The sequence below is a fragment of the Lycorma delicatula genome, chromosome 3 (assembly GCF_047948215.1).
Source record: "Lycorma delicatula isolate Av1 chromosome 3, ASM4794821v1, whole genome shotgun sequence".
In the NCBI taxonomy this organism is placed as follows: domain Eukaryota; kingdom Metazoa; phylum Arthropoda; class Insecta; order Hemiptera; family Fulgoridae; genus Lycorma; species Lycorma delicatula.
Genome location: NC_134457.1, coordinates 197046626 through 197073889, shown reverse-complemented (window position 1 = coordinate 197073889; position 27264 = coordinate 197046626). Strand labels below are relative to the sequence as shown.

General features: G+C 28.8%; 1 protein-coding gene across 1 annotated transcript in view; it reads left to right on the top strand.

Moving 5' to 3' along the window:
* The window catches only part of LOC142321280 (uncharacterized), a 305947-nt gene that overhangs the window by 257402 nt on the left and 21281 nt on the right, over window positions 1–27264 (top strand). Inside the window, exons 8-10 of the mRNA XM_075359277.1 lie at window positions 17272–17441; window positions 24793–24999; window positions 27002–27086. Of these exons, the coding sequence (XP_075215392.1) occupies window positions 17272–17441; window positions 24793–24999; window positions 27002–27086 (462 nt within the window). The remainder of the gene's footprint in view (window positions 1–17271; window positions 17442–24792; window positions 25000–27001; window positions 27087–27264) is intronic.

Below are 27264 nucleotides of genomic sequence, written 5' to 3'. Positions count from 1 at the left end.
TATATATATATATATATATATTAAACTTCTTCGTTGACTCGCCAAACCAAACATGACTCCGAGTAACAACGCCCAAGAGCGACATTACTCATTAAAAATGGAAAGAGAATTTATCCTGAGACAATGAACTGCCCCCGCCAGAGTACCCTAGGCCTATTCACTATTCATGAAACAACTCGTTGATAAGGCATTCCATTCGCCCTTTTAAATTATATTATTTCTCTAAAACGTAAATGTGGATATATTTTATATTCATGGATATATCTAACTATTATATTAAAATTTAAATTCCATTTTTAATTTAAATTATTTTGTATTAAGTTCTGTAATTATATTTGTTAATTACCGTATCATTTTATCGCTACATTATTTCATGCACTTTCTGTTTAACTTACGTAATCGTTATTTATATGTTACATAAAATTTTCTTTTGTTAATCTTTTTTTTTTGATTTTTTATTTTATTTTTACCTTTTCTTTTGTTTTTAATGAAGCACGTTTTCTCTTTTATAGGCATTGCTGAATCAACGTTTTTCCTATGTACATGGTCATTTGTGAAATATGTCGATTGTTAACGCTGTATGGTTGTAAAACAGTTTAGCCGATTGTTTAGTAGTTGTTTTACCGAGTTAATTTTTTTTTAATGTTTTATTATTTTTTTCCTATTGTTATAAATTAATTGTGTCACTACCATTCACAAATTTTTTAATAATAACATTCCACGGCCTTCTATTCAACAATGAACACATCAGAATTTTATTATTGAAAATAATTTGAAAAAAAAACTGTTTTTAAAAAATATTAAATAAAAGAACATACCATCAAAGCCTTAATAACTGTGCTTTAACTTTTAAATGCCTTTTCCGAAAATTGATTTATCATTTTTTGCTTAAGTTTGTTCCGTACAGCCCTAAAAAACTTGAATAATATTTTTGTTATCAGATTATTCAATTAGCATCCATCTTCATCCGATGTCTTTCCTCCTCTTTACCAATATAACAGTTGCGAAGTATATAGTAATAAATGAAATGTTCCTTCATTCTGTGTTTTGTGGTCAGAGTATTACAGTTATTTGCATTTATTATGTCTATTTCTTTGTTTATATTTTTTAAAACCTTAATGAGATGATAAAACGACAGTCCTTAAGTACTCTTATCAACGAAATTAGTTAATGTAAAATTATTATAGTTAAAAAACAAACTTTTTAATAAATTGGCTAAAATTTAAAAAACTATTTTCCCTAAACTGTATTCACGATAATGTTGATTAACAATTGTAATATTAATTTCTGTTTACGTTCAAAGTTTGAACCTTCTTAAGACGGATTCGTTTCAGTAATTTTATTTTTTTTTACTTTGATTTTCCCGTTGTAAATTTCTTCCGCGTAACTTAAGTAGAAAAGTTTTTAAATAAAATGTTTTCATAAACAGTTGGAGATATTTCACTTTTTTATTGATATTATTCCGTTTATACTGCGTAATATTACAGCCTAATATTCGAAATATATTTTCCAGGAAGTAAAAAAAAATATAATTAAAAAGTAATACATATATTTACGCATTCCAGATGGTCTTAGGTCACGCTCACTAATAGTCTCTTTACGTCGTTTCTTTGCAAATGCATTTTCTTCTTTTTATAAATATGCAGATTTCTCGTTTTTAATTTTCTAGCGAACTACTTTTTTTATTAGTTGCAGTTTTTTTTTTTTTATATAGCGATATTCATCATATTTTGAATAAATTAAAAAAAATTTAAGTAATTTTTAAAAATGAAGCCGAAAAAAAACTCACGTATATATATATATATATATATATATACATAATATTTTTTTGTTTTTTAATTTTAAATCTTGAAGATGGAACCAAGGTAAATATTAATAAGTAAGCTGCTTGTAGTTTCTTTTTAATTTGCTGCTAACCTAAGAAAAATATAAAAAGGAAAATTAAGTATGTTTTTGAAAAAAATTTTTGTTTTTTATTGAATATTTTAAATAAATTTATTGTTGTGTTCAAATTTTTAATTTATTCTAATTGTTCGTTCAAATCGTTGGTGAAATAATTTTTATTTAAAATATTATATTTAATTTAAATTAATAAAATTCATTGGTTATCTGTAATTAAAATTAGAATTTTTGCAATTTTAATTTTATTTGTTTAATTAATTAATTTTCTAGTATTTTTTTATTTTTTATTTAACATTTGTTTATTTTTTCTATCGCCTTTCACGATGTTATATTCGTATTTAATTACTGAATGTCATTAATTAAATTAGTGTTTTGTTTTTATTTATGTGCTTATACAGCCTTGTAAACTTTTATTTATTATTTTATTTTTTGTTGATTTAATTACGCACTTTATAAATAAATACAAATGTTATACGTTTTATTCTTTTTTTTTTTTAATTTTGCGAAGCATAGTCACGTTTTGCAACATGAATTCTATTTCAGTACGTTGCATTTGTACGTCAATAGCTATCGAACTAATTAACAGATATGCTGAATTGGTTTTATTGAATGTGGATTAAATTATCTTCGCTGGAGGAAAAAATTGATCCAGGACTTAATCCGGGTATAGAAATGTTTAGGTTCATTTCTTTCAGCGGTTCTAGTAGTGTCTTATATTCGGTAAAATTTTTTTTATACCAAATTATTAATTGAAGAATAAAAAAAATATGAATTCAAAAAAGTTTTATTATTTTAATTTACTTAGGAAATTAAAATTAAAAAAATCTGACTTGGACACCATATGACTTCCTTGTATGCCGATTAAATTACATATACACATTTTTGGTGCAGTTCATTTAAACTTATTTCATTTGAAAGTGGGATACGATACTCCTGTTCTTTAATAAAGTGGACAGTTACACAATTGCTGAAATATTAGTTTTTATTAACATCAAATATTTATACAATTATTAATCCAACGATGTTACATGAAATATTAGGATAGAGTAGAATTTTTATTACTCCTATTACTAAATCATTATTATTCATATCTTTGTGAGTTGGTGATTAACAGTTTCAGATTTTAGGTATGTCGAATAAACAAAAGTTAATAATGATTATACTATTCCGTTTATTGAACTTCTGTATACTGGTTAAAAATTTTAATTTCCTAACGGTTTAAAATATTCACTTTTTATTATTGGATTATTTGGAGAATAATAAAAAATTAAAAAGATACAATCATACAGGAAAAAGAAAGATAACATGAAGAAATATATTTCAAAAAACAAGAAGATGAATTTGAAGTGGAAGAAAATGTTAAGAACAAGGGAAGAATAAAAGAATTAAGAGGAGATGATAAATATAAAGAGGAAGAAAACGTTAAGGCCAAGGAAAGAATAAAAAGATTAAAAGTGAATGATGAATATAAAGATAGAGAAAATTTGAAAACTAGAGAATGTTTAGCAGAAAGTTGTTCTACCTAGATAAATCGTCAGGCCCCTCAACTCGATGTATACGAAGGCTGCCTTTTAAGTTTTACAAAAACAATGAAACAAAAAAAAATTCCTTACAGCGATTGACACGAGCCTGTTTTTGAACTTCGGTCAAATTGTGCGGAATGGATCGGGAACAGTTCTTTTACGCAGCTAAGTGTTCACGCAAAATCTAATTTACTGTAATCTTCGATATGCCTAAGATGCCTCTATCTCACGGTAAGTTACATGCTGATCCTGTTTAATCATGTTGCGCACAGCATCGTTGTTTTTTCAACAACAATCGATTTTGGTCAACCTTCACGAAGTTTATCGTCGACGGAAGCACGGTCACGACGAAATTCTGCAACTGATTGTAAATAGTCTTTTCTGATGGTGATTCATTTCCAAAAGTTCAACGAAGCGATTCGAGGCATTATTGTTGAGTTAGACCCTTACTAAAATAGTAAAAAATCATTCAAGAAAACCTTCATGTGAAATTTCCATTTTTTTCACAAAATTTGTGAAGATTTTGTGAAACGCTCACTGTAAACAAACTGCTTGGCCAATTTCTGAGCTGCCGCTGTTGTAATGATACAAAAAGTCAGATTTTACAACAGTAGTGTCACATCTCAATAGCGACATCTAGAGTCGTTTGTAAAAACTTTAAAAGGGGACCTTTCGTGTATACGAGTATACACAACCAAAAAAATTACAATGAAATTGTAAACCGTACGGTAAGACTCTCGCAGATATTTCTTCCGCTCAAAAAACAAAAATTGTTATAATGTAAAAAAAACTGTTTTTAACAAAACGATACTGATATTAAAAAAGGAAATAAATTTTAGGGGGAGTTACCATCATCGCGCTTTCTAAAACAAAATAACATCAAAACAAAACGTCCGCTTGCAGTTTTAAATTCTTCTCTTCAGTAGACAAAAATCACTGTTCCACATATCAATCTAGATTGATTCCCAAAGTGGTCCAGGTGGACCCCCAGGGGTCCACGGGAGACTCGACGGGGGTCTACGTTGGCGTGACAAAAAAATGGGGGTTCACAGTTCGTAAGCGGGGGTCCACGAAAATTCATCTGGTTTCGATAGTGAAGAACTAAAATGTTGGCTTGATTTTGCGTATCAATCTAGGCAGATAATGTTTTGAGAGGCTCAGCGACTGTTACTTGTAAAAACTTGCATATTCCATATTCAGTACAACGAACGTGTCTAGACTTGCAAAGCGCCGCCGCCGCCGTTCGCAACGCCTGTTTGATAGCGTTTCCCTCGTCATATCTTGTCGAAAAAAGTTTCAGCGTCGTTACAAACCTTTTTTAAAAAAAAAGGAGCAGATTCAATATCACAATTTGCGCAATCTCCCCGCGCAATTTGCGCGAGGAGATTTGCGCTTATTCCTTACAAAACTGAAGCCAAATATTGATAATTTGCTGTCAATCCATCAAGTACATCCCTTCCATTAAAATTGTAACTATTTTGTGATTGTCATTGTAGAAGTTACATTACGTTATTAATGTTTAATTTTAATTATATTACGACAATTTTATTATATTACATTGCAATATGATAACAATAATAATTAATAGTGTAATGATTACATATTTGAATAAATGCAACACAAAAATAAATGCAACTATATTTCTTTTGCTTTTTACCACTCTGAATGGGACGTTTTCTAAATAAAATAAGTGAGAATTGATTGCTTTCTTTTGCTGTGAGTAGATGTCAAAAATGTAAAGTTGGATGGAAGTTTTTTTTTGATCGGCCAACTTTACTTTTTAGACATCCACTCACAGCACAGTCAATCAAAAATTAACCAATCAGTTCTCACTTTTTTTCGGAAGCTGTTAGTTCGTGGAACTCAGCCGTAACGCAAATTTCCATAGTTAGATCTAATCTTCACATTTTCCGTCGTCTGGAAATATGGTAGAAATGTAGCTGCAGGGGGTCCACCGGAACCAGCAAAATTTTGAAAGTGGTCTATGAAAAAAATAAGTTTGGGAACCTCTGATCTAGACCATCCAAAATTTGGTAATTGTGAGCCTGAACTTTCTCAAGTTAAATGTCTCTTATTTTGGAATATGATGGACAATCGAACTAGTACAAAACCGAAAAACATATAGTAGTCGTCGGAAGTAGTCTTCATCTGTGCAGACTTCATAGCTGATAAAGCGTTCAAAGGTCGTTTGCTGCGATATTATTGTAGTGCGCTGAGATATGGCTAGCTGTTCGGAAGTACCGTGGCGTGTTTGCAATAACTGTGAATTAACCATAATTACCGACATTGAACTTTCGCAATCGTTTGATTGATAATGTTCGTAAATTTTTCTATGATTGTGGGGCATTACTTAAAACTAAGAAATGTCCTGTGAGCAACACCAACATGTGGTTATATAATGAAAATCACATTTTTGGATGTAAAAAATGTGTTGAAACAATAGACAAACATAAGAAAAAAATTAAAAAGCAGTGTGATACGTCTGTTTCCAGTATAGCGGTACATGGTTTGAGAAAGAAAAACTTCCTTTACAAACAATTCTTCGCTTTTCTCTATTTTGGTGTTTATTAAAACCACCGCGTCAAGAGTTGTGTAATGAATTAAACATAAGTTCCTATGCAGTTGTCGACTAGTCTAACTATTTCCTTTAAGTTTTTTTTTGCAATTGTTTTGTTCAAATCCGTACTAAGAACTTAACAAAATCGTCGAAATCGACGAAGCTAAATTAGGAAAGAGAAAATATAACAGAGGAAGAACTATTAATGGTTGGGTTGCATTGAACGAAAAACAAAAGCAGTATTATTGGTTCCTGTTGCAGCACGTGGACACGCCACCTTATTGCCTATCATACAAAAGAATATTCTTCCCGGTACAATAATTGTTAGCGATTGCTGGAAGACATATAATTGTTTGGAACACGAGAGCTACCAACATTTTAAGTTGAACCACAAGTATAATTTCACACATCTGGACACGGAGCTCATGCACAGGCAATCGAGCGTACGTGGCGAGAAGTGCGTTCAAACGTTCCTCGGTACGGAAATTGTAAGCACCACTTGCACGGGCATCTCGCAGAGTTCTTTTTCAAAAGAAAGTACAGTGACTAAAAGACCCGAGTTGAAAAGTAAATCAGCTATTCTACAAAACTGAATTAATGATAATGATAACTAAATTAACTGATTTTAAACTAAAATTATATTTTTCTGTTTCGCCTTGCTTTTAATTATTGTACAGAATACAAATTTGATTTACTGTTCAATATTTACAATTAATTAAAATTAATGTCTTTTATTTACTTTTTCAGAACAATATTTCATTTTTATAGGCTATTATAAAATAGCTAAGAAAAAGAAACTAACAATAATTATAATTCTTGTACGTAAATGGGAACAGTTTACTGTCGGAAATAGGACATTTTACTTATTTTTTATCAGCAAACTTGTAAGCTGTTTCATTTTTATTAATATTTTATGAATATGAAGGTGTGTTATTTCCCCTTGTTTCCGGAACCGGCTATATAATTTTTAAAGTAGTCTAATTTAGTTTGTCTTCTTCCTTTCTTACCCCCTCTCATCTTTCTCATACTTTTTCTTTCTCCCTGGATTCTACTCCCTTTCACTAAATTCAAGACAATTTACATAAGGTTAGTAATGAAGAAAATGCTTTAGGGGACATAGGGAAGGAAAGAGCTGTAAATATATCTTTATTTTTTTTTTTTACTGTTTGATGGAACCGCTTTATGGTCCCTCAGAGATGAGTTCTTTGCTTACCTCAACTCAAAAATTAACTTTTATCTTCAATCCAGGCTGACCTATCATAAAAATCCAAATTTCTCCATAAATTTTTTACATAAATAAAAATGGACTTAATTTGCACTTAAAATTTAATTTGCATGTTTTATTTCATATATTTATTTAATTCTGTTATATATATGTATGTATATGCCGAGTATGTATTACATAGAAGCCTGTTGATGTTATCATTTATTATGTTGCAAAGCTGAGAGATTAGCAAAAAGAGATTATTAAAGAGAGAGTGAGAAAAGAAATTGAATTGATTGTTTTATTTTTTACTGTACTGACAAACGATGATACTAATGGTCGGTCCTCATTTCCAGTCCATCATTTACACACAGTTATTATAACTTACTTTAATAGAAAAAATATGGCCGGCTTCCGTGGCGTGAGTAGTAGTCTCGGCCTTTCATCTGGAGGTCTCGGGTTTGAATCCCGGTCAGGCATGGCATTTTCACACACGCTATCATCTCATCCTCTGCACCAATACCTAATGGTGGTCCCAAAGGTTAAATAAAAAAAAAACAAACTAAAATTTGTTTAAATTAGCAAACTAACAAACAAACAAAAAATAACACACGATGTATATTCAATTTGAAACTAAAAATGTTTTCTTGAAACTAATTTACCGAAATGAAAAACGAGGAACAAATTCGTATAATGAAATAATTAATTTACTGCTTCATTAGATCTGATAAATCAAAAATGTTAAGAAAGAGAACGCTTGAGAGAAAGGGAAAGAGAGAATCTTTTAAAAGCGGTGTAGTCGCTTTAGTACATGAATAGGGTTTCGTTCCTTAATCGTTTTATATATACTAGAAAAAAAGGTGGGTCTATGGCGAAACTGTTACTTGGTTTATGTTTCATTACATATGATTTTTTTAAATGTTTTTGCCAACTGTAACTAAATAACGTTCACACAATAACAAATATTTTTACAACGGAAAGCTTCAAAATCCTGAACATTTTTGGCTGTGGTTTTTTAACACGGCTCTAACCCCAATGTTTTCCTTTTTTTTACCCCAAAACACAAATATAATTTTAGATAAATCGTTCGTATGAAGAAGCATAAATCGTTCGAACGAATGAATCTTTCGAGAAGTATAAATCATTCAAACGAATGAATCGGTCGTGAGCTTCTCGCAGCTACCCGGCGCACACGTAATCCGCCCTGTGCCAGTAGCAGCTAAAATAAAAATGTGAGTACAAACATCAGACAGACAAACCCACGCACCAGCTTATTTTTAGAGAGTATATATATATATATAATGTCTAATGCCTTTGATATCTTTCCGTAAAAAAGGATGGTCCTTGTTTAAAAATATAAATATTGTTAACAATACAAATTTTCTTCTTGTCAACCAGTGCTATACCAGTATAAATTCGTCTCTATAGTGTTAACTATGTCGTTTTGCAAGGACGAACGTGTGTTTATTGTTGAGACTTATTGCGCGTATAAATCTTACAAAGTACTGAAAAACAAGTTCGAATAAAATTTCTCAATTCTTCAGTTTCTAATATGTCGACAATGTCGCGTTTGCTTAGTAAATTTCGTGAGATTGGGAGCGTACATGACCGGAAAAGCACAGGTCGACCATCACTGTTAACAGTAGAAGTTCTGTAGGGTGTGAAAGAACGTTTGACTCGCTCACCCTGAAAATCGCTCAGAAATTTATATTCACAGGCCAGCCTCTCACTATCTACAGCTTTCAGGGCTACTTAAAAATTTCAATGCTTATCACATCGATATCGTTCAAGAACTGAAAAAAATAGACCACAGAAAACGTTTACAGTATTGTCGTCGGTTTCGTTCTCTTGTTGATGACAACGGTATTGAAATTTTGAATTGTTTTTATTTCAGCGACAAGGTTTGGTTTCATTTGGATGGCTCGATTAACAGCCAAAACTGCCAAATGTGGAGCACCGATTTCATAAACGACCATTACACGCATGGAAAATTGGCATTTGGTGTGTGATCTCCCGGCATCGTGTAATAGGGCTTTTTTTTACAGATCTGTAGATGGTGTGGTTTATCGCAACTTAATCAAACAATTTATTGCCATGTTAGATTTACATGAGCAAGAATCTTGGTTCGAGCAGGATAACGCAAAGTGTCATACTCCTAATAAAATGCCGGATGTATTACAGGATATTTGGCCATCGTTAGATATCAAAAGGGTTGTGGCCTCCAAGATCCTCAGATTTTACACAAGCAGACTTTTTCGTTTGGGGGTATTTAAAAAGTATAGTTTTTAAAAACATTCCTCTTACACTTGAAAATTGAACGCTAACATTGAAAGTTTCAAACATTACTGAGTAAACACTGCAAAAAGTAGCTGTAAATGTTATGAAGCGTGTATAAAACTCCATTGCGATCACAGGAAATCATTTTAAACATTTATTGTAAAGTTATTAAAGGTAATTTGAATATTATTGTGTAAGTATTTTATTAACAGTAATATTTTTGTAATAAATTCACATCGTCAAACAAAGGGGCTGTATCCTTTTTGAAACACCTGTTAGAAGTGGTTCAAAAAGCTTTAAAAAGTTTTTTTAAGTTTGTGGATGTTGTATTATCATTTTTATAATATTGACTTTTAAATAATTTTGTACCTTCAAGGTATTTGTGCTCTGTGTGTGTGTTTTTTTTATATTATATTTTTTACTTTTATTATAACTTATTGTAAGAACTTGAAATATTATCAGTGTACAATCTCTCTGCTCAATAATTTAAAAATGATAATCAAAGTAGTAAAGCTTTTTTAAAGTGAAAATTGATTTAAATGTATTCCAAAATTTACTATTCAGCAATATAAAATACATATTCAAATTTTTCACTGCCGTTTGATGTTTTTGAAAAATTAGACGCTTAGGATTTACATTAAAAATATAATTTTTAATTATATTTTTATTTATTTGTTAGTAAATAATTTAAACAATTGTTAGTAAATATTTATTTCTCAGAGTTTCAGGAATTTATTTGAAGGTGTATAAAAATATGAAAAGTATGGGATTGTTTTACAAATCAATAACGCATTAACATTTTTTCAAAATTGTTGGAACTATTTTTGAGAAATTAATTTTTTAATTTTATAAAACAATGGTTCAAATATTGTAGTGGCTGTTTTATTCAGCTTATAATGGGTTTGTATTTTATTTAAATATAATAATTAGAATATTATTGTAGTCCTAAGTGGTTTTATTTATTTTTAAAGCAGTTAAAGAAAAATTATATTTTTCTGCATTTATTAAATTTTTTTGGTTGAGCATTGTTGGTGAAACTTTTTGTAACAGAGGACATTATTTTGATTCATAAGATTTTTATATAAATAACATGGTTGTGTTTTTCCCTTCTTGAAGTAGTGTATATACTGTGTTGCTTTATGATGCTGAATAAAGTACACAACCAAGGAGAATCTGATGTACCTTTGTATATGGTAGTTATCTATGGGACATATTAGAGCACCTCCAGATGACATTAGAAATCCATGTAACAAACAGCAGGTGGGACATGAATAATAACAATTAAGCCTATAATTTTATAAAAATTAAAGCCTTCTGTAATTATAGTCTCCCCTAATGAATGGAGGCAATATATATAATTCATTGCTTCTTATCATAAGTTACTACAATACATTAATTTCCTTTGCAATCTCTACCCTTCTTTCTTATTGCTATGATACATATAAAACATCAGAGGTACAAGAGGCACCCCTCAGTGCCACTGTTTATTTCTTCTCTGAGATTAATGATGTTCACAATATTGCCATTCCCTTTGGTGAGCAGATTATTTTTAGGGTTGAATTTCATCTGTGTTTTCATTCTGTTGGGCATTCTATTGTGCATCAGTATGCATGACGACTCTCTTTGTGACTTCAGTCACAAAGACAATTGGAAATTACTTCTCTTCTCATTTTCTTGTAAATTGCCTGGTATGGATGCTTGTTATTCTTGAAAATGGCTCTTCTATGTTCGTGAATCCCTTGTGAATATTAGATCACCTTCAAACACTATGGTTATGGCATGCCTTTCTATAAGGTAGTTGTAACAACTACCTTAATAACTACTCTTATTTTTTTTTAATTGTCCAGTTATTAATTCTTTTATTGATATTATTTGTAATTAGTATTTCATTTTTTAAATTATTATTGATTGGTTAAAAATACTTTTATATTCTTTTTACACTGTAACGGGTCTATGTAAAATAATTGAAATTTACTCATGAATTGATTAGTTCTTGTTTGTGTCAACAGGGTGAGTCGATGGGCATGATGAAATGTAAATGGTGGAAGAGTTGATTTAAGTTCTAGTTGGGATTCCAAGTGTATAAGCTTGTTAGAGAAATCTAAGAGGAAAAACATTGTTTGTTCGTTCGTTTAGTAAAATATACACATTATTATAAGATTCTTCTCTATAAACAATGAAAATTTTATTATTTTAATACATAACTTACTTTAATATTTATATTGTTAGTTTATATAATATATCTGGTTTGTTATTTTCATAACTTTGATTGTATTTTGTACTAAATAATTAATTTATGAATTCTCATTCAATTTGTGTAAGTTACTTTTAAAATTATTTTCTTATTTTTGACTCAAGCTAATATATTCATTTCTTTTAAAATGAAAATTAAATTTTCAAAAAACATAACTGACTAGAATAATACTTTGAAAACCTAACAAAAAAAAAGTTTCAATTATTGTTCAAATGTATATTTTTTTTAAAGATAGCACAAATTATAACAAGTATAATCAATTAAAGCAGTATAATCGGTAGCATCTCACCATTTCATGTGGAGGTCCCAGGTTTGAATCCCGGTTAGGCATGGCATCTTTTCATACGCTACCAATTTCCACCAGGCTAATGACCATCTAATGATGTCTTTGCTCATTCAAAAAAAAAAAAATTTATATTTATAACTACTGGTCTGTCTAACCAGAACCTGGACCCTCAGGACCCAAGTCAGCCTAGGTGAACCCTGAACCAACTCAGGGGCTCCTTGGGGCCTCCTGAGGCCATGAAGCCTACCCCAGTGCTGTAGAATTCACTCACCATTACCATCTACCCAGAGGGCTCCATCCCCTGGATCCCCACACTGTTCGTTATCCTCATGATTGTGAGAATAATGCTTCAATAACAGTTGAAGTATTCAGGCTTTACAGAAACCTGAAAAAGAAACTAAATTATAAAAGACAGAATAGTAGTTGGTAACTATGTTAACTTAAGTACACACAACTTTGATGACAAAAAAATTCATAACTTATTTCTTTCCCACAGAGGCAGAACTATAATAATGAAGTAAAAGTATTAATATTTTTTTCTTTAATTAATATCTTTAATCTAAAACTTACCCTCCTTGAGGATGAAGAAATAATGAATATTTTTAATATTTCACCCTTCTAGGGAACTAGGGGCTTGGTCAGTGGCTTAAAACCATCCATGGTATAATATGAATGTATCCTGAAAATTCAAAAGCAATTTATTGGTTGATTCTTTGAGATTTATAGTGATGAAATGTATTTAAAAACCTTCTCAATTATGCCAACAAATATGGGTAATAATTTGGTTGCGATTGAGCAAGTAGTTTGTTGTTTTTCCCAAACAAACAAAAACCCTCTTCTTTATATAATATTATAAATATAGATTTTATTAACATTGATTTAATTGTATTATTTTTGTAATATTATTATTCATTCGATTGATTTGAATAATTCATTTCAAACCCAGGCCATACAGTGATAGAGATTCACAGTTCACAATTCATTAAAGGTTGTGCTTCAACCAGCAAACCTGCACTACTACATCTATATATATATATATATATATATAGTTTTTCTTTCTTTCTTTTTTTGAGATGAAATATATCCAAAAACCTTTTCAGTTATGCCAAGAAACATAGGTAAACATTTGGTTGGGATTAATTAAGTAGTTTTTTTTTGTTTATCCCAAAATACAAAAACCCTCTTCATCTTCATATAATAGTGTAGATTACACTATACAAATGTAATAATTAGCAATTATGATTACAAACAAATGAAAAAATCTTCCACTTAAATTACCTGGATAAAACTTACAATAGTATCACAAAAAGAAATTTCCTCTACAAAATTTAAAAAAAATAAATCATACAAGGTGGTCTATTTAGTGAATCATAAGGCTTGAGCATATATAAAAAAAAGAAAAATATGTCAATGTACATAATCGTATTTTTTTTTTAGTCTGTTAATATGTTTGCAATTGAAAATTAATTTGTAAATAACTATTGGATCATTAAGTAAAATATAATAAATATTCAAAATTAAAATGTTGTAATTATGTCATTTATTACTTTATTTTTATTTATTTTTTAATATTCTATCCTTTAGAAACATCAAAATTTTATTGTTAAAAAGAAAGGTATGAATGTTATTACAGAAGAATTAATTCATGGATAGAAAATTCCATATCAATTCCGTACTGCAACGCTAAGTGCATTAATAAATTTATTCATAACTAAAATTTACTATGAATTATAATGAAGATGATATTAGTAGGTCATAAATTCTTCACTTTACTGAAATGAAATCATAAAATTCCTCACGGTAAAATACAATGAAATTAAGTAGTATAAATGAAATTTTTAAAATTTACATGTATGTAAAGTAAAATTTATAATTAGTTTCAGTGCTACTTTGACTTACCTGGTCACCCTCTAAAAACTAGAACCCTCAAACACAGAATTGCATAGATGAGATAAAACATTTTGAATTAAATTATTCTTGTCTTTCCGGTATAAAAGGAAAAGAGTAAAATATTTATCTATCCCTCTAGTAGTAAAAATTTATGAGTAAAGCATTTACTACTTCCATCAGACAAAACTGTTACAGTAATTTATAATATTATTTTCATAAATTAATATTAACACAAATTAATTCTTGTAAGACAAAACAAAAACATGATTTGTTTATAAAAGTTTAATGTGATATTAAAATTATATAAGCCATGGAATGAGCTGTTTTAGTGGAATGGTCGAGTAGTCTGCCTACCATCCAGAAGGTTCTGGATTCAAATTTCAAACAAAGTTTGATATTTCTTTCACAAAAAAAATTCATTTATCATTAAGGAATATCATTTGTTATTGACATGTTTCTTTTTTCAGAAAATAAATAAATAATAAAAATCATAATTAAACAAAAGATGTAATTAAATGTAATAATAAATTTATTAAAATAAGGTAAGATTTATTAACTTAAAATATTATTATTTTATGTTAAATTTTTTGATGACTTTTTTTCTATATCATCTGATGACGATGTGAAAGCTGACAGCTCACTAAAATTACGCTTAAAATTTTGTTGGTAAAAGGCATTAGCCTTTTAAATTGTTACTTTTTCATAAATTAAAAGTAACAATTCACTGCACATGTAAATATATATAGTGGGTTATTAATTGAAATTTATTTACGACTTCTTTTCTTTTGATCATTAATAATTTAATTTTAATATTTCAGGTACCTTATTAAACAGTTTTTTTATGTTTTATTTGAGAGTGGTGCTCAATTCTCAATAGAAAAATTACTTTTTTTTCATGTTTTATAATTAAGTATATAACATGTAAACATAATTTTTTTATTTGGAATTGAAATAATATGAATTTAAAAATCATTATGATTTCTTACATATAAGATATTGAAAAATTCATAACTAGATTAAAAATATATTAAATTTTTTTTCATTCTTCATAATACCAAAATAAAAATTAGTTTAAAAATTTTAATTTAGTGTTTAAAAAATCATGATCTTTTGATGGTTTATTAAGAATCCCATTTATAAAGGTAGAATTAATGCCTAAAAGGCATTTAAAAAGGAAAATTTTCTCAAATTTATGTTCACTAAAATTCTTTTACTTTTTATTTTACCGGCTATTGCAATATATGCTGCTATACAAGCTGTAGCTATAATAGGAAGTATACAGATTGGTAAAAAAATTCTAAAAAATTGGTATTTTTAAGATTTGTGCCTTAAGGAGACATTAAAAAATTATAAAAAAATAGATTTAAATAAATTGTAAATAATCTGCAAAAAATATTTTTATCCTGTGCTTCCAAGCCAAAAAAGTTAATTTTTTTTCAGACGAACTTTTGTTGTACGTATGTTTGTATGTTGGCCTGTCTTTGATCTTTTAACTGGATGCTGTTGACCGGTTCTCTTAAAATTTTATAGACAGGTGCTACCTTCGAGGGAAAGAATGAACTAAGTTTTATAAAAAACTAGAAAAAGGGGTGGGAGTGTTTTTTTAAAATAAAATTTCAAATTTTTACCGGGACACTTTTTCTTACAAAAGTTGAAGTTTTTTTATCAGGATCTAAAATGACCAAAAATCTCTATAATTTTCACTCCCCTCCCAAAAAAATTATTTTATATATATATTTTTTTGAACTATATATTGCTCCAGAATAGGAGTTAATGGCAGTCAGGGAGTTTTTTGCCCCTATATTTTCTATTTCAATAGGACTTATGGCTAAATAAAAATGGAATGGGTAAATAAAAATTATTTACTGATTCCATTCCAGTGGTCTGTGGTCTGTGGTCTGTTATGGGTAACAAAAAGTATATTTTTAACTTTTAAAGATTTATTTTAAATTTAAATCCATTCAGAAGTTACCCATTGCTTTTAAAATGTGAAAATTTTAATTTTTTGATAGCCTTACCCTTATATTTCTTGAAAAATAAATTAGCTAAAAATGTTCACTTCCTTCATACAAAATTACATCTTTGTTTAGAATTATGATTGTCTCATAGTATTTTTTAAACAATATTAAGAAGGTCTTTTTTAAATTTATCACTACTTAGGGATTATTTTCATAAAATATGATTTTACCTGAAGGGTTCCCTTTGAATATAAGAGTTCCTAAAGTGAAAAAAAACTTGTTTTGCAATTTCAGACTTTTAATTCTCAAAACATATTTTGTTAAACAATAAAGTCACTAAAATTACTTAATACTTCTTCTCTGATGGGAAGCTTCAAAATTAAAAAAAAATGAAAAAAGCTATTTTAATTTATTTAAAATCAATTTTACTGAATATTTTAATTATAAAAAACACACTGCTGCAAGTGTCCCCAAATCTTCAGATAGTTGAAAATTATTTTTCAAAATTGTGTTGCTAATATATTAATATTAAAAATTTTGGTTTTTACCTTATTTCATTGAGCATCTTGGTTTCAAAAACTAAAATTAAAATATTTAAATGTAATCAAACAAGCGATTTTATGTTTAATAAAAAATAAATAAGTCAATAACATTAAAATTTATTATGATTAATATTTTTTTCTTTTTTTTTAATATTAATGAAGAAATAACTGAAACTATTGAACAGTTTTGGTTGATATTTTAAATGTATTCATAAGATGTAACAAGAATAAATAAATTTGGTTAATGTTTTTCAATAAAAAGGGATTATTTTATAATAAAGATACAAATTGACCTTAAATGAATAATGATTATTCAAAAATGAATTTCATAACTTGATTTCAATAGCCAGGAAAGTTATGCAATTTATTTCCATTTTTTTATTTTTTTATTTTAATCTTGTCTGTGATAACTTCAATAATAGTGTTTTTTTCTGTAAAACAAAAATAAGATTTGTTATCAATATTTTCCTACTATTGTCATTTCACACTTATAACATTATTTCATTTTTTATTGTATAATTTTGAACTAAATTGGTAAACTTATGGTCTTAAATGTAAGTTGTTAATTACAAAGTATAATGTAAAGTTTTACTATACAGTATCTTCATTGTATTTCCACAGAGTGTGATCTTGATTTAATTAAACTGTAAAGGAAAACTTATGATTGTAAAAGTTTAGAAGCATGTATTATAATTTAACTGAAGAGAAAATGTTATAGTTGTGTAATTTTCATTAATATTAATATTTATTATTTAAAATAAATTTTTTGTCTTGGTTTCTATATTGCTTCATTTGCAGTTAATTGTTGTTTTTTTTTTAATTTACATACACTTATGTCTGTTTTTATGATTATAATGTTTACTGTTGTTTTGTTACAGATTTTAAGAGACATTAGGCAAGGTCTTCTTCAACTAGGTCGTGGTGTTGGTGATGATACATATATGTATGATGATGAAATGCAGCGACTAGGACAGCACTGGTATGATGAACCACCTTATGAAAGCGATCCTGAAGATTTTCTTATGGCAGATACTGCAAATAATAGCAGGTATTGGATTATTAATTATACTTTTAATTATTTTCTTACATTTATGTTTTTCTTTATAAGAAGAAAAACCTCCTCCACTGTATTTATGGACATTTTTATTCTTTGATTTTTAGTGATTTACTCATTTTTAGCGTCCTTGAACAGCAGCAAATCAATTTTTCAGCTTTCAACTACCCTTAAAGCCAACACTATATGTTGAATTTGTACCCAGAAGTTTTCACTTTGTAAAAAATATTTTCACCCATTGTCATTTTATAGTTGCTTCATATATTTCAATTTTTGAAAAACTGTACTCTTAAGGTTAAATTTTGTAAAATATCTGATTGCAAGTAAAAATGTTTATCATTTTAACTAGAAATCCTAACCTCTGATCTAATGGAATATGATATTTTACTTAAAATTGAAATTTTGAGATCATACTTAACGCACATAAATGGTTTTTTTTTGTTGGTGTGTATAAAAATATGAAAACAGAAAGAAGAAGTCAACTCCTAAAAAATAAGTACTGCCTACAGTAAATAAAATTGACTTTATATGTCTGTACACCTGAATTTGTTTCACAATTGTCATGTGTGTGTATGTATATATATACATATATATATATATATATATATATATATATATATACATATATATATATATATATATATATATATATATATATATATATATATATGTGTGTGTGTGTGTGTGTTTGTGTGTGTGTGTGTGTGTTTATATCTAAATATTTATTTGACAACAAAGGTCAAAAATTCAAACAATTAGAAGGAAATTTGTAGTATACAGTATTTTTTCAAGGTTTGAGTTAGATTTCGAAGAAAAAATTATGTAATATATTGCATTTAATCTGTTTTTTTAATTTTTATTATTATTGTTGCTAAGTTGTCAGAAAGTTAAATGGTAATATAATCAGATTTTGGATCATTTTTATCTGTCTTTCAGTAATCAAATCAAATCAGAACATAAATGTTAGATTAAATCAAACAATGAAATCATTAAAAAAATACAAAATGGGTTTGGAAAAAATATTGATGTTGATGAAATGATTTGACATGATAGTTTAATTCAAAAGTAAAACATGTCAGTATGGTTAAAATCTTCAACGGATGTGTTCAGTAGGCAACTGAGAACAGTGTTTCATCTGAGAACAATGTTTCAGATACTGTTACTGGTTCAGCACAAAAAATAAAATTAAAAAAAAATAATAATGAATTATAATTTAAAATCATAACCAAGTTCAAGAATTCAAATTAAATTGATTTCGGTACGATTTTCTTTATAAAATTATTCACAAATGTAGTTTAATAATTAAACATATTTATTTGTATCTGTTAAATTTTTTTTAAATGTTTATATTTTTATATTATTTTATTTTGTTCAGAATTAATAAAAAAGGTCTAACAGTTTGGCATCTTTAAGTTAATAAGCAATTGTTACTAAATTTTTAGAAACAAGAGTTTAGTTCTTTATAAGAACTGTGATTCTTGATGTTTGAATCTTACATTATAGTCTGCCTGTAATAAAAAATTGCACTTATATAAATAGTTGTGATTTTAATTACCACAGAATTTCTAATCAAGAAGTAGTGATATTGTTAGAATAATAAATAAATAAGTACAGCAAAGAATAAGATATAAGAGTAATTAGACATTTATGTATCAATATATATTTAATAATGCTATAATATATTTTTAATAATTGTTGATAAAAAATGTGAGTTAATGAAAACATTACAAAATAAAAATAAATAAGATTATGAGGTTTGTTCAGAAAATAACTGAATATTTTTAATTACGCACCAATAGAGATATTTAGTAACATGTGGTTGGCAACTTTGTGTTGCACATATCCAACCACATGTTCTTGGATTGCTGATATCTCGTTTAGTTTTCATTTTATTGTTATTTGAGTGCATGTGTTTAAGTATTAATAGCGATTTTTGTAATGTGCGATTTTCGAGAACAAAGATACAACATAAAATTTTGCATGAAACTGGAGAAAACTTTCACAAAACATTTCAGCTTTTGAAACAAACTTATGGAGATGATACTGTGCATCATACGCAATGTTGCGAATGGTTTCCATGATTTAAAAGTGGTCGTCAGTCAATCTAAGATGACATTCGACCAGGAAGGCCTTCCACCCCAATTGATGACATCAACATTCAGAAAGTCAACGATCTGGTACATTCAAATCATTGATTGACTTTCAGAGAATTTGCAGAAGAGGTCAGTATCTCAGTTGGATCATGCTATGACATTTTGACTGAAAAAATGAACACGTATTCAGTTGCAGCAAAGTTTGTTCCTCGTTTGATGACTGAACAGCAGAAAGAACATGTAGTGGACATTTGTCTACAACTTCTTGAACAAGCTGATGATGATGAAACATTCATGCAAAGGATGATAATGGGAGAAAAAAGCTGGGTTTACAGCTAAGACATTGAGACAAAAGTTCAGTCATCTCAATAGATTGGCAAAGGATCTCCACGCCACTAGAAAGCACACCAGTCTCGATCCAATGTCAAAGTGATGCTGTTTTTTTCAATTTTAATGGAATTGTGCATTTTGAATTGTGTTTTCTATCAAGGCATTTTACAACTGTTGCGCGAAAAAATCTGCAAAAAGAGACCACGATTGTGGCAAGACAGCTCATGGTTCCTTCATCATGACAATGGTTCGGCTTTGTCAATTCATCAGTTTTGAGCCAAAAATCTGATGACTATCCTCCCTCAGCCTCCCTACTTGTCAGACCTGTCTCCTTGTGATTTTTTCTTATTTCCAAAAATAAAATCAGTGATGAAAGGATGCTGTTTTTAGACTATTGATGACATTAAAGCAAATTCGTTATGGACATTAAAGGCCATTTCAATTGAAGCTATCCAGCAGTGCTTCGTGAAGTGGAAATAATGCAGGGAAAAGTGTGTGAATAGCAGAACTTCTACTTTGAAGGGGACAAGGACCCCTTGTAAAATTAATAATAAAGATTAAAAAAATAAAGTTCAATTAATTTCTGAACAGATGTTGTGCAATTTCAGTTATTAGAGTTTGTCAATTTTTGCATTATATAATAAACATATAATTGTATTGTGGTATAAATAAAATAAAATACGTTATAATAGTAAGATAACATACAAGAAAAAATAATATTGTTTTATATTCTGAATTTAAAAAAAAAACAATAAATAATAAAATGTATATAAATGAAAATAAAACTTTAGATATTAAGAAACAATGAATTGTCAATTCATTGCACTTCAAAACAGATTTTTTGAAGTGGTTACTTACAAAATATTTATTTAAAACTTAATAATTGTGTTATGTATATCAGACTTTTTAATCATCTTATTTAAAAAACGCAATAAAAAATAAAATATAACAAAAAAAAATTATAAAGAAATAATAAATTCCACATCTTTACCATAAAAATTAAGAAGTATGTTACATTAACATGTATATAATTTTACATAAAAATACAAATTATACATAAAGTTTGTGATTTATCAGTGAGTTTTATTCATTAAACCATTGATCATGATTTTCCACTCAAGTTTGTCTTCAGTAAATTCATCTACAGGTTTAAAATGCAATTTTGGACCAACAAATTCTTAAATTTGTTTCTCAGGGCACAAAGTCTTACATTTGTAGGTTTCTTTCTTAGTTTGTTTTGGATCTCCTAGTGAACACCAGAAGATTGTATTTTTAAAGTGAAAATGATTATCTTATATATGTGTAGCAGGGGAACGATCAAGATTTCCAATTTTCTACTTGGGAGCAAGAAGATTCTGATTTACATTGCACGTGTTTCTTTTTGTTATTTATTCTGCTTCAAACTGCAGTGAAGTCAACTAGTATTGCTATCATCCTCTATTAAATATCATCAAAATGCAATAATATCTTTCCATTATCCAACCAATTTTCTTCTGGTGTAAAATTAATATTTTACAATCAATTTTAGTGATCTGTTGAAACTAGTTTATTAAATCTAATCTTGTTTATCTTTGAATTATTATTTTATATATATTTATTAAAATTATTTTAAATAAATTTAAATCCACATTATTAAATGTGGATATAGTAGGAATTAGTGAGGTTCGGTGGGAAGAGGAAGGCGACTTTTGGACAGGGGATTTTAGAGTAATTAACTCAGCGTCAAATAATGGGCGGGCAGGAGTAGGTTTCGTGATGAACAAGAAGATAGGGAAGAGAGTGGAGTATTTCAAGACACATAGCGATAGAATCATTGTATTAAGGATAAAATCAAAACCTAAACCGACAACGATTGTTAACGTCTATATGCCTACAAGCACCCATGATGATGATGATGAGGTAGAGTGTGTATACAAAGAGATTGATGAAGCAATTAAACACGTAAAAGGAGATGAAAATTTAATAATAGTTGGAGATTGGAATGCAAGCATTGGAAAAGGCAAGGAAGGAAATATAGTGAGTGAATACGGGCTGGGCAAAAGGAATGAAAGAGGGGACCGACTTATAGAGTTTTGCACGAAGTATAATTTAGTAATTGCCAACACCCAATTTAAAAATCATAATAGAAGAATATACACTTGGAAAAAGCCAGGCGATACTGCAAGGTATCAGATAGATTATATCATGGTTAAGCAAAGATTTAGAAATCAACTCGTTGACTGCAAAACTGACCCTGGAGCAGACATTGATAGCAACCATAATTTGGGGATAATGAAATGTAGATTGGGGTTTAAAAACCTGAAGAAAAGGTGTCAGATAAATCGGTGGAATTTAGAGAAGCTTGAGGAAGAGGAGATAAAGAAGATTGTTGAGGAGGACATCGCAAGAGGTCTGAGTAAAAAAGTTAAGATAGAAAATGTAGAAGAAGAATGGGAGAATGTTAAAAATTCTTAAATCAGCAGAAGCAAATTTAGGCAGAATAAAGAGAACTGGTAGAAAACCTTGGGTTTCAGACAATATATTGCAGCTGATGGATGAATGTAGAAAATATAAGAATGCTAGTGATGAAGAAAGTAAAAGGAACTATCGGCAATTAAGAAATGCTATAAACAGGAGGTGCAAACTGGCGAAAGAAGAGTGGATTAAAGAAAAGTGTTCAGAAGTGGAAAGAGAAATGAACATTGGTAAAATAGATGGAGCATACAGGAAAGTTAAGGAAAATTTTGGGGTACATAAATTAAAGTCTAATAATATGTTAAACAAAGATGGTACACCAATATATTATACGAAAGGTAAAGTCGATAGATGGGTGGAATATATTGAAGAGTTATACGGAGGAAATGAATTAGAAAATGGTGTTATAGAGGAAGTTGAGGAGGATGAAATGGGAGAAACAATACTGAGATCTGAATTTAAGAGAGCATTAAAAGATTTAATTGGCAGAAAGGCTCCTGGAATAGACGGTATTCCTGTAGAATTACTGCGCAGTGCAGGTGAGGAAACGATTGATAGATTATACAAACTGGTGTGTAATATTTATGAAAAAGGGGAATTTCCGTCAGACTTCAAAAAAAGTGTTATAGTCATGATACCAAAGAAAGCAGGGGCAGATAAATGTGAAGAATACAGAACAATTAGTTTAACTAGTCATGCATCAAAAATCTTAGCTAGAATTCTATACAGAAGAATTGAGAGGAGAGTGGAAGAAGTGTTAGGAGAAGACCAATTTGGTTTCAGGAAAAGTATAGGGACAAGGGAAGCAATTTTAGGCCTCAGATTAATAGTAGAAGGAAGATTAAAGAAAAACAAACCAACATACTTGGCGTTTATAGACCTAGAAAAGGCATTCGATAACTTAGACTGGAATAAAATGTTCAGCATTTAAAAAAAATTAGGGTTCAAATACAGAGATAGAAGAACAATTGCTAACATGTACAGGAACCAAACAGCAACAGTAACAATTGAAGAACATAAGAAAGAAGCCGTAATAAGAAAGGGAGTCCGACAAGGATGTTCCCTATCTCCGTTACTTTTTAATCTTTACATGGAACTAGCAGTTAATGATGTTAAAGAACAATTTAGATTCGGAGTAACAGTACAAGGTGAAAAGATAAAGATGCTACGATTTGCTGATGATATAGTAATTCTAGCCGAGAGTAAAAAGAATTTAGAAGAAACAATGAACGGCATAGATGAAGTCCTACGCAAGAACTATCGCATGAAAATAAACAAGAACATAACAAAAGTAATGAAATGTAGTAGAAATAACAAAGATGGACCACTGAATGTGAAAATAAGAGGAGAAAAGATTATGGAGGTAGAAGAATTTTGTTATTTGGGAAGTAGAATTACTAAAGATGGACGAAGCAGGAGCGATATAAAATGCCGAATAGCACAAGCGAAACGAGCCTTCAGTAAGAAATATAATTTGTTTACATCAAAAATTAATTTAAATGTCCGGAAAAGATTTTTGAAAGTGTATGTTTGGAGTGTCGCTTTATATGGAAGTGAAACTTGGTCAATCAGAGTATCTGAGAAGAAAAGATTAGAAGATTTTGAAATGTGGTGCTATAGGAGAATGTTAAAAATCAGATGGGTGGATAAAGTGACAAATGAAGAAGTATTGCGGCAAATAGATGAAGAAAGAAGCATTTGGAAATATAGTTAAAGAAGAGACAGACTTATAGGCCACATACTAAGGCATCCTGGAATAGTCGCTTTAATATTGGAAGGACAGGTAGAAGGGAAAAATTGTGTAGGCAGGCCACGTTTAGAATATGTAAAACAAATTGTTAGGGATGTAGGATGTAGAGGGTATACTGAAATGAAACGACTAGCACTAGATAGGAAATCTTGGAGAGCTGCATCAAACCAGTCAAATGACTGAAGACAAAAAAAAAAAATACATTTATTGTAAATTTTAAGTGGCATTAATTGCTACAGTCATAATGTAATAATAAATGTCAGTAGTACACAGGAAACCTTGTTAAACATTTTTTTTAACTATTGTTATCTACAGAAACTTTGTTAATCATGAATCAGGCATTGACATTTTATCTGATTCCACACATTCCAATTTCTGCGAGCTACTCCGCAAGATATTATAAATATTATGGAAGGGGCTTGAAGTTGTACCCTTACAACTTCAAGACCTTAAGACTGTAAAAATATCCCTTGTATTTACAGTCTTATTCAAGACCCATCTTGTACTCTTATTTCCTTGTATAGTCTAATTACTATTTGATAATTCTATGACTATTGAATTCAGATATGATATAGTCAGAAAATTTTGAAAAATGTTGAAATAAATAAATAAATCTTTATTTCAAATTCAAATAAATTTTCAATAAATCTTTAATCATTTATGTGATCTTTTACAATTTTATTGTACTGAAAGCTGTTTTTTATTTATTTTTTTATAGAGTGTGTTTCACATTAAATGTTAGAGCAGAAGGTCGTGCTGGAGAAAGTGGAGTAATATCTTTACGTAGTGCTGGTGATATTTCTTTACCTCACCATCAAAGAGGACTTCTGTTACCACATCCACCTAATGTCTTACCTCTTATTAATTCTCATGCCCGAAATCGTGAGAGTGGTGATTATGCAGCTTCTGATGTTCAAAGTGTTTGGTATGTTACATTAAAAATATTATAATTACACTTTATCATTTATCGTAATACACATAGTCAGTACGTAGTCCGTTACTTTATTGATTTTTGTCTGAATCTCTCCTATATCTTTTTAATATAGCATGAAGTGACATTGTTTGCATTTTGTTTAGTGAGCAACAAATATTCTTACATTCACATCTAAAACAGTTTTGTAGTTTTTAAGGTGTTTTTTTGGTTTATGCTATTCTTTAATTATAGTAACAGTTATTAGTAGTTATTACTTGACCAAATTATAAAGAGGGTCATGCCTATTTCGATGTGGCTTAGACTTCTTATTTTTTTATCAAGTTGTTGGCCTGTTGTTGAGTCTTTTTCAAGAGGATACTCTTCAGATAGTTCAACTGTTATAAGGAAGTTGTTAGAGGATTTTTGTCTCTATTTTGATTCAGAGGCATCTTGTTGGAGACAAGTTTTAAACCTATGTGTAATGACAAAAATAATTTTAACTTAAAAATATTGTGCTATAGTAGGCCTCTGAAGTCACATAATTATTTATATTTAGCTGTAATTTTACTCAGTTCTTAATGTATTATTTGTTAGTTAAGATAGTGTTAGTAATAACTCTAATTTAATTCTACTGTTTCTTTATTTGTAAATCAATAAAAAAAATTAATTTAACTTTAACAAGTAATACATTATATTGACAATATATTCAATTATTTATTGTAAACATATTAGAAGTGCTTGTCAGAAAAGGAAGAAACCAGTGAAGTGATTTATGACTCTTTTTCCAAGATACTATGAGGAAAAATATCAAAATATTTTTAATGAAATAAAGTATTAATAGTTTATTTACTAAAAACTTTTGTGTTATCTGGATGAATTTAATAACCTGGACTACCTGATGAAACATTGGTTATTTTCATTAATCGATATGTCTAACAAAATACAGAAAAATCCTGATTTAGTTATTCATAATTTGTAATTAGCATTATCTTTAATTAGCCTATGCTTAATTTATTAACGAATAATTAGGCAGTTTTTTAAACTGTCCAGTAGAAAGTGAGGTAGAATAGTTTACTTTAAATTCAGTGACTAGATACTTTTATTATATAACACTAAAGAAAAATAATATTTTAAACATTCAGATGTGTAGCATTTTTAAATTGAGTTTTTATCTAACCTTCTGCTAATACAACAGTACTGTTGAAACTGGATTGATTGATATTCAGTAGATGATTCGATTTATGCAGGTCAAGAGGACATGTTCATTAATTTTTTATTCTGCTTTTAATTATTTAACAAAATTTTGTTCGATCGTAGTGAACAAAGGTAGTGTATATACTGCATAATCCTAATTTAATATCTTGTTAAGAAAATTTACCTTAATTTGCTACTTTACATTATATTTCCTAAGTTTTCATTGATACATGTAAAGTATATGAGATGCCAGAGACATTTAAATTTTTGTGAAAAGTGAAACTTAAGATAAATGAAAACAACAAAAAATTGCTTTCGCTAAGTGTAATGATGTACATAATATCAGTCTATCTGTATAATGAATAGAATAACTGGACTACTTGAGTGACAGAATATCATTTGGTTATTATGCTTATGCGCAACATAAGAATAGTGTAGTATGCTTATTGATGTCTAATCTATTTTTGAGAGTGACTTATTTCTTATGTGGGTTGCTTCAATTGTTACGATTGCAGTAAGAATAAAATGTTTTATTCCATAAAATAATTTTTATAAATAGTTTTATTTTTTAAGAAAATTAATAGAATTAAATATTCATACCTTCATTTCGGTAATCATTTAGAAACCAAAACTCTAAAAAAAAAAATATATATTTCTCTTTATATAATATTCTTTCTGTGTGCAAATTTCTTCATTTTCAAAAGTCAAAAGAAATTGATGTGGACACCACATGACATCCTTGTATGCCTACTAAATTACAAGTACACATTTCTACTCTTTTTTGTTTGTTAAAGATTTATTTTATTTAATGTTGTTGCAGTTCTCGTTTATCATCTTTATCAATGGAAACCAGCAGATCTGAACAGATAGATCCTGAAATGTACCACAGATTACGTAACTATAATGTAAGTTTACAGAGCATTTTTTTACTCATTTATTTTCATCCATACAATTTCTTAAATTTATCATAATTTTGTCTGTATGAAGATATTTCTTTACATTCCTCTCAGCCCTATTTTATGATACCTTTGTATTTCATATAAAATTGAACCCATTTTTTCCATTTCCATCTGTTCTTTCATT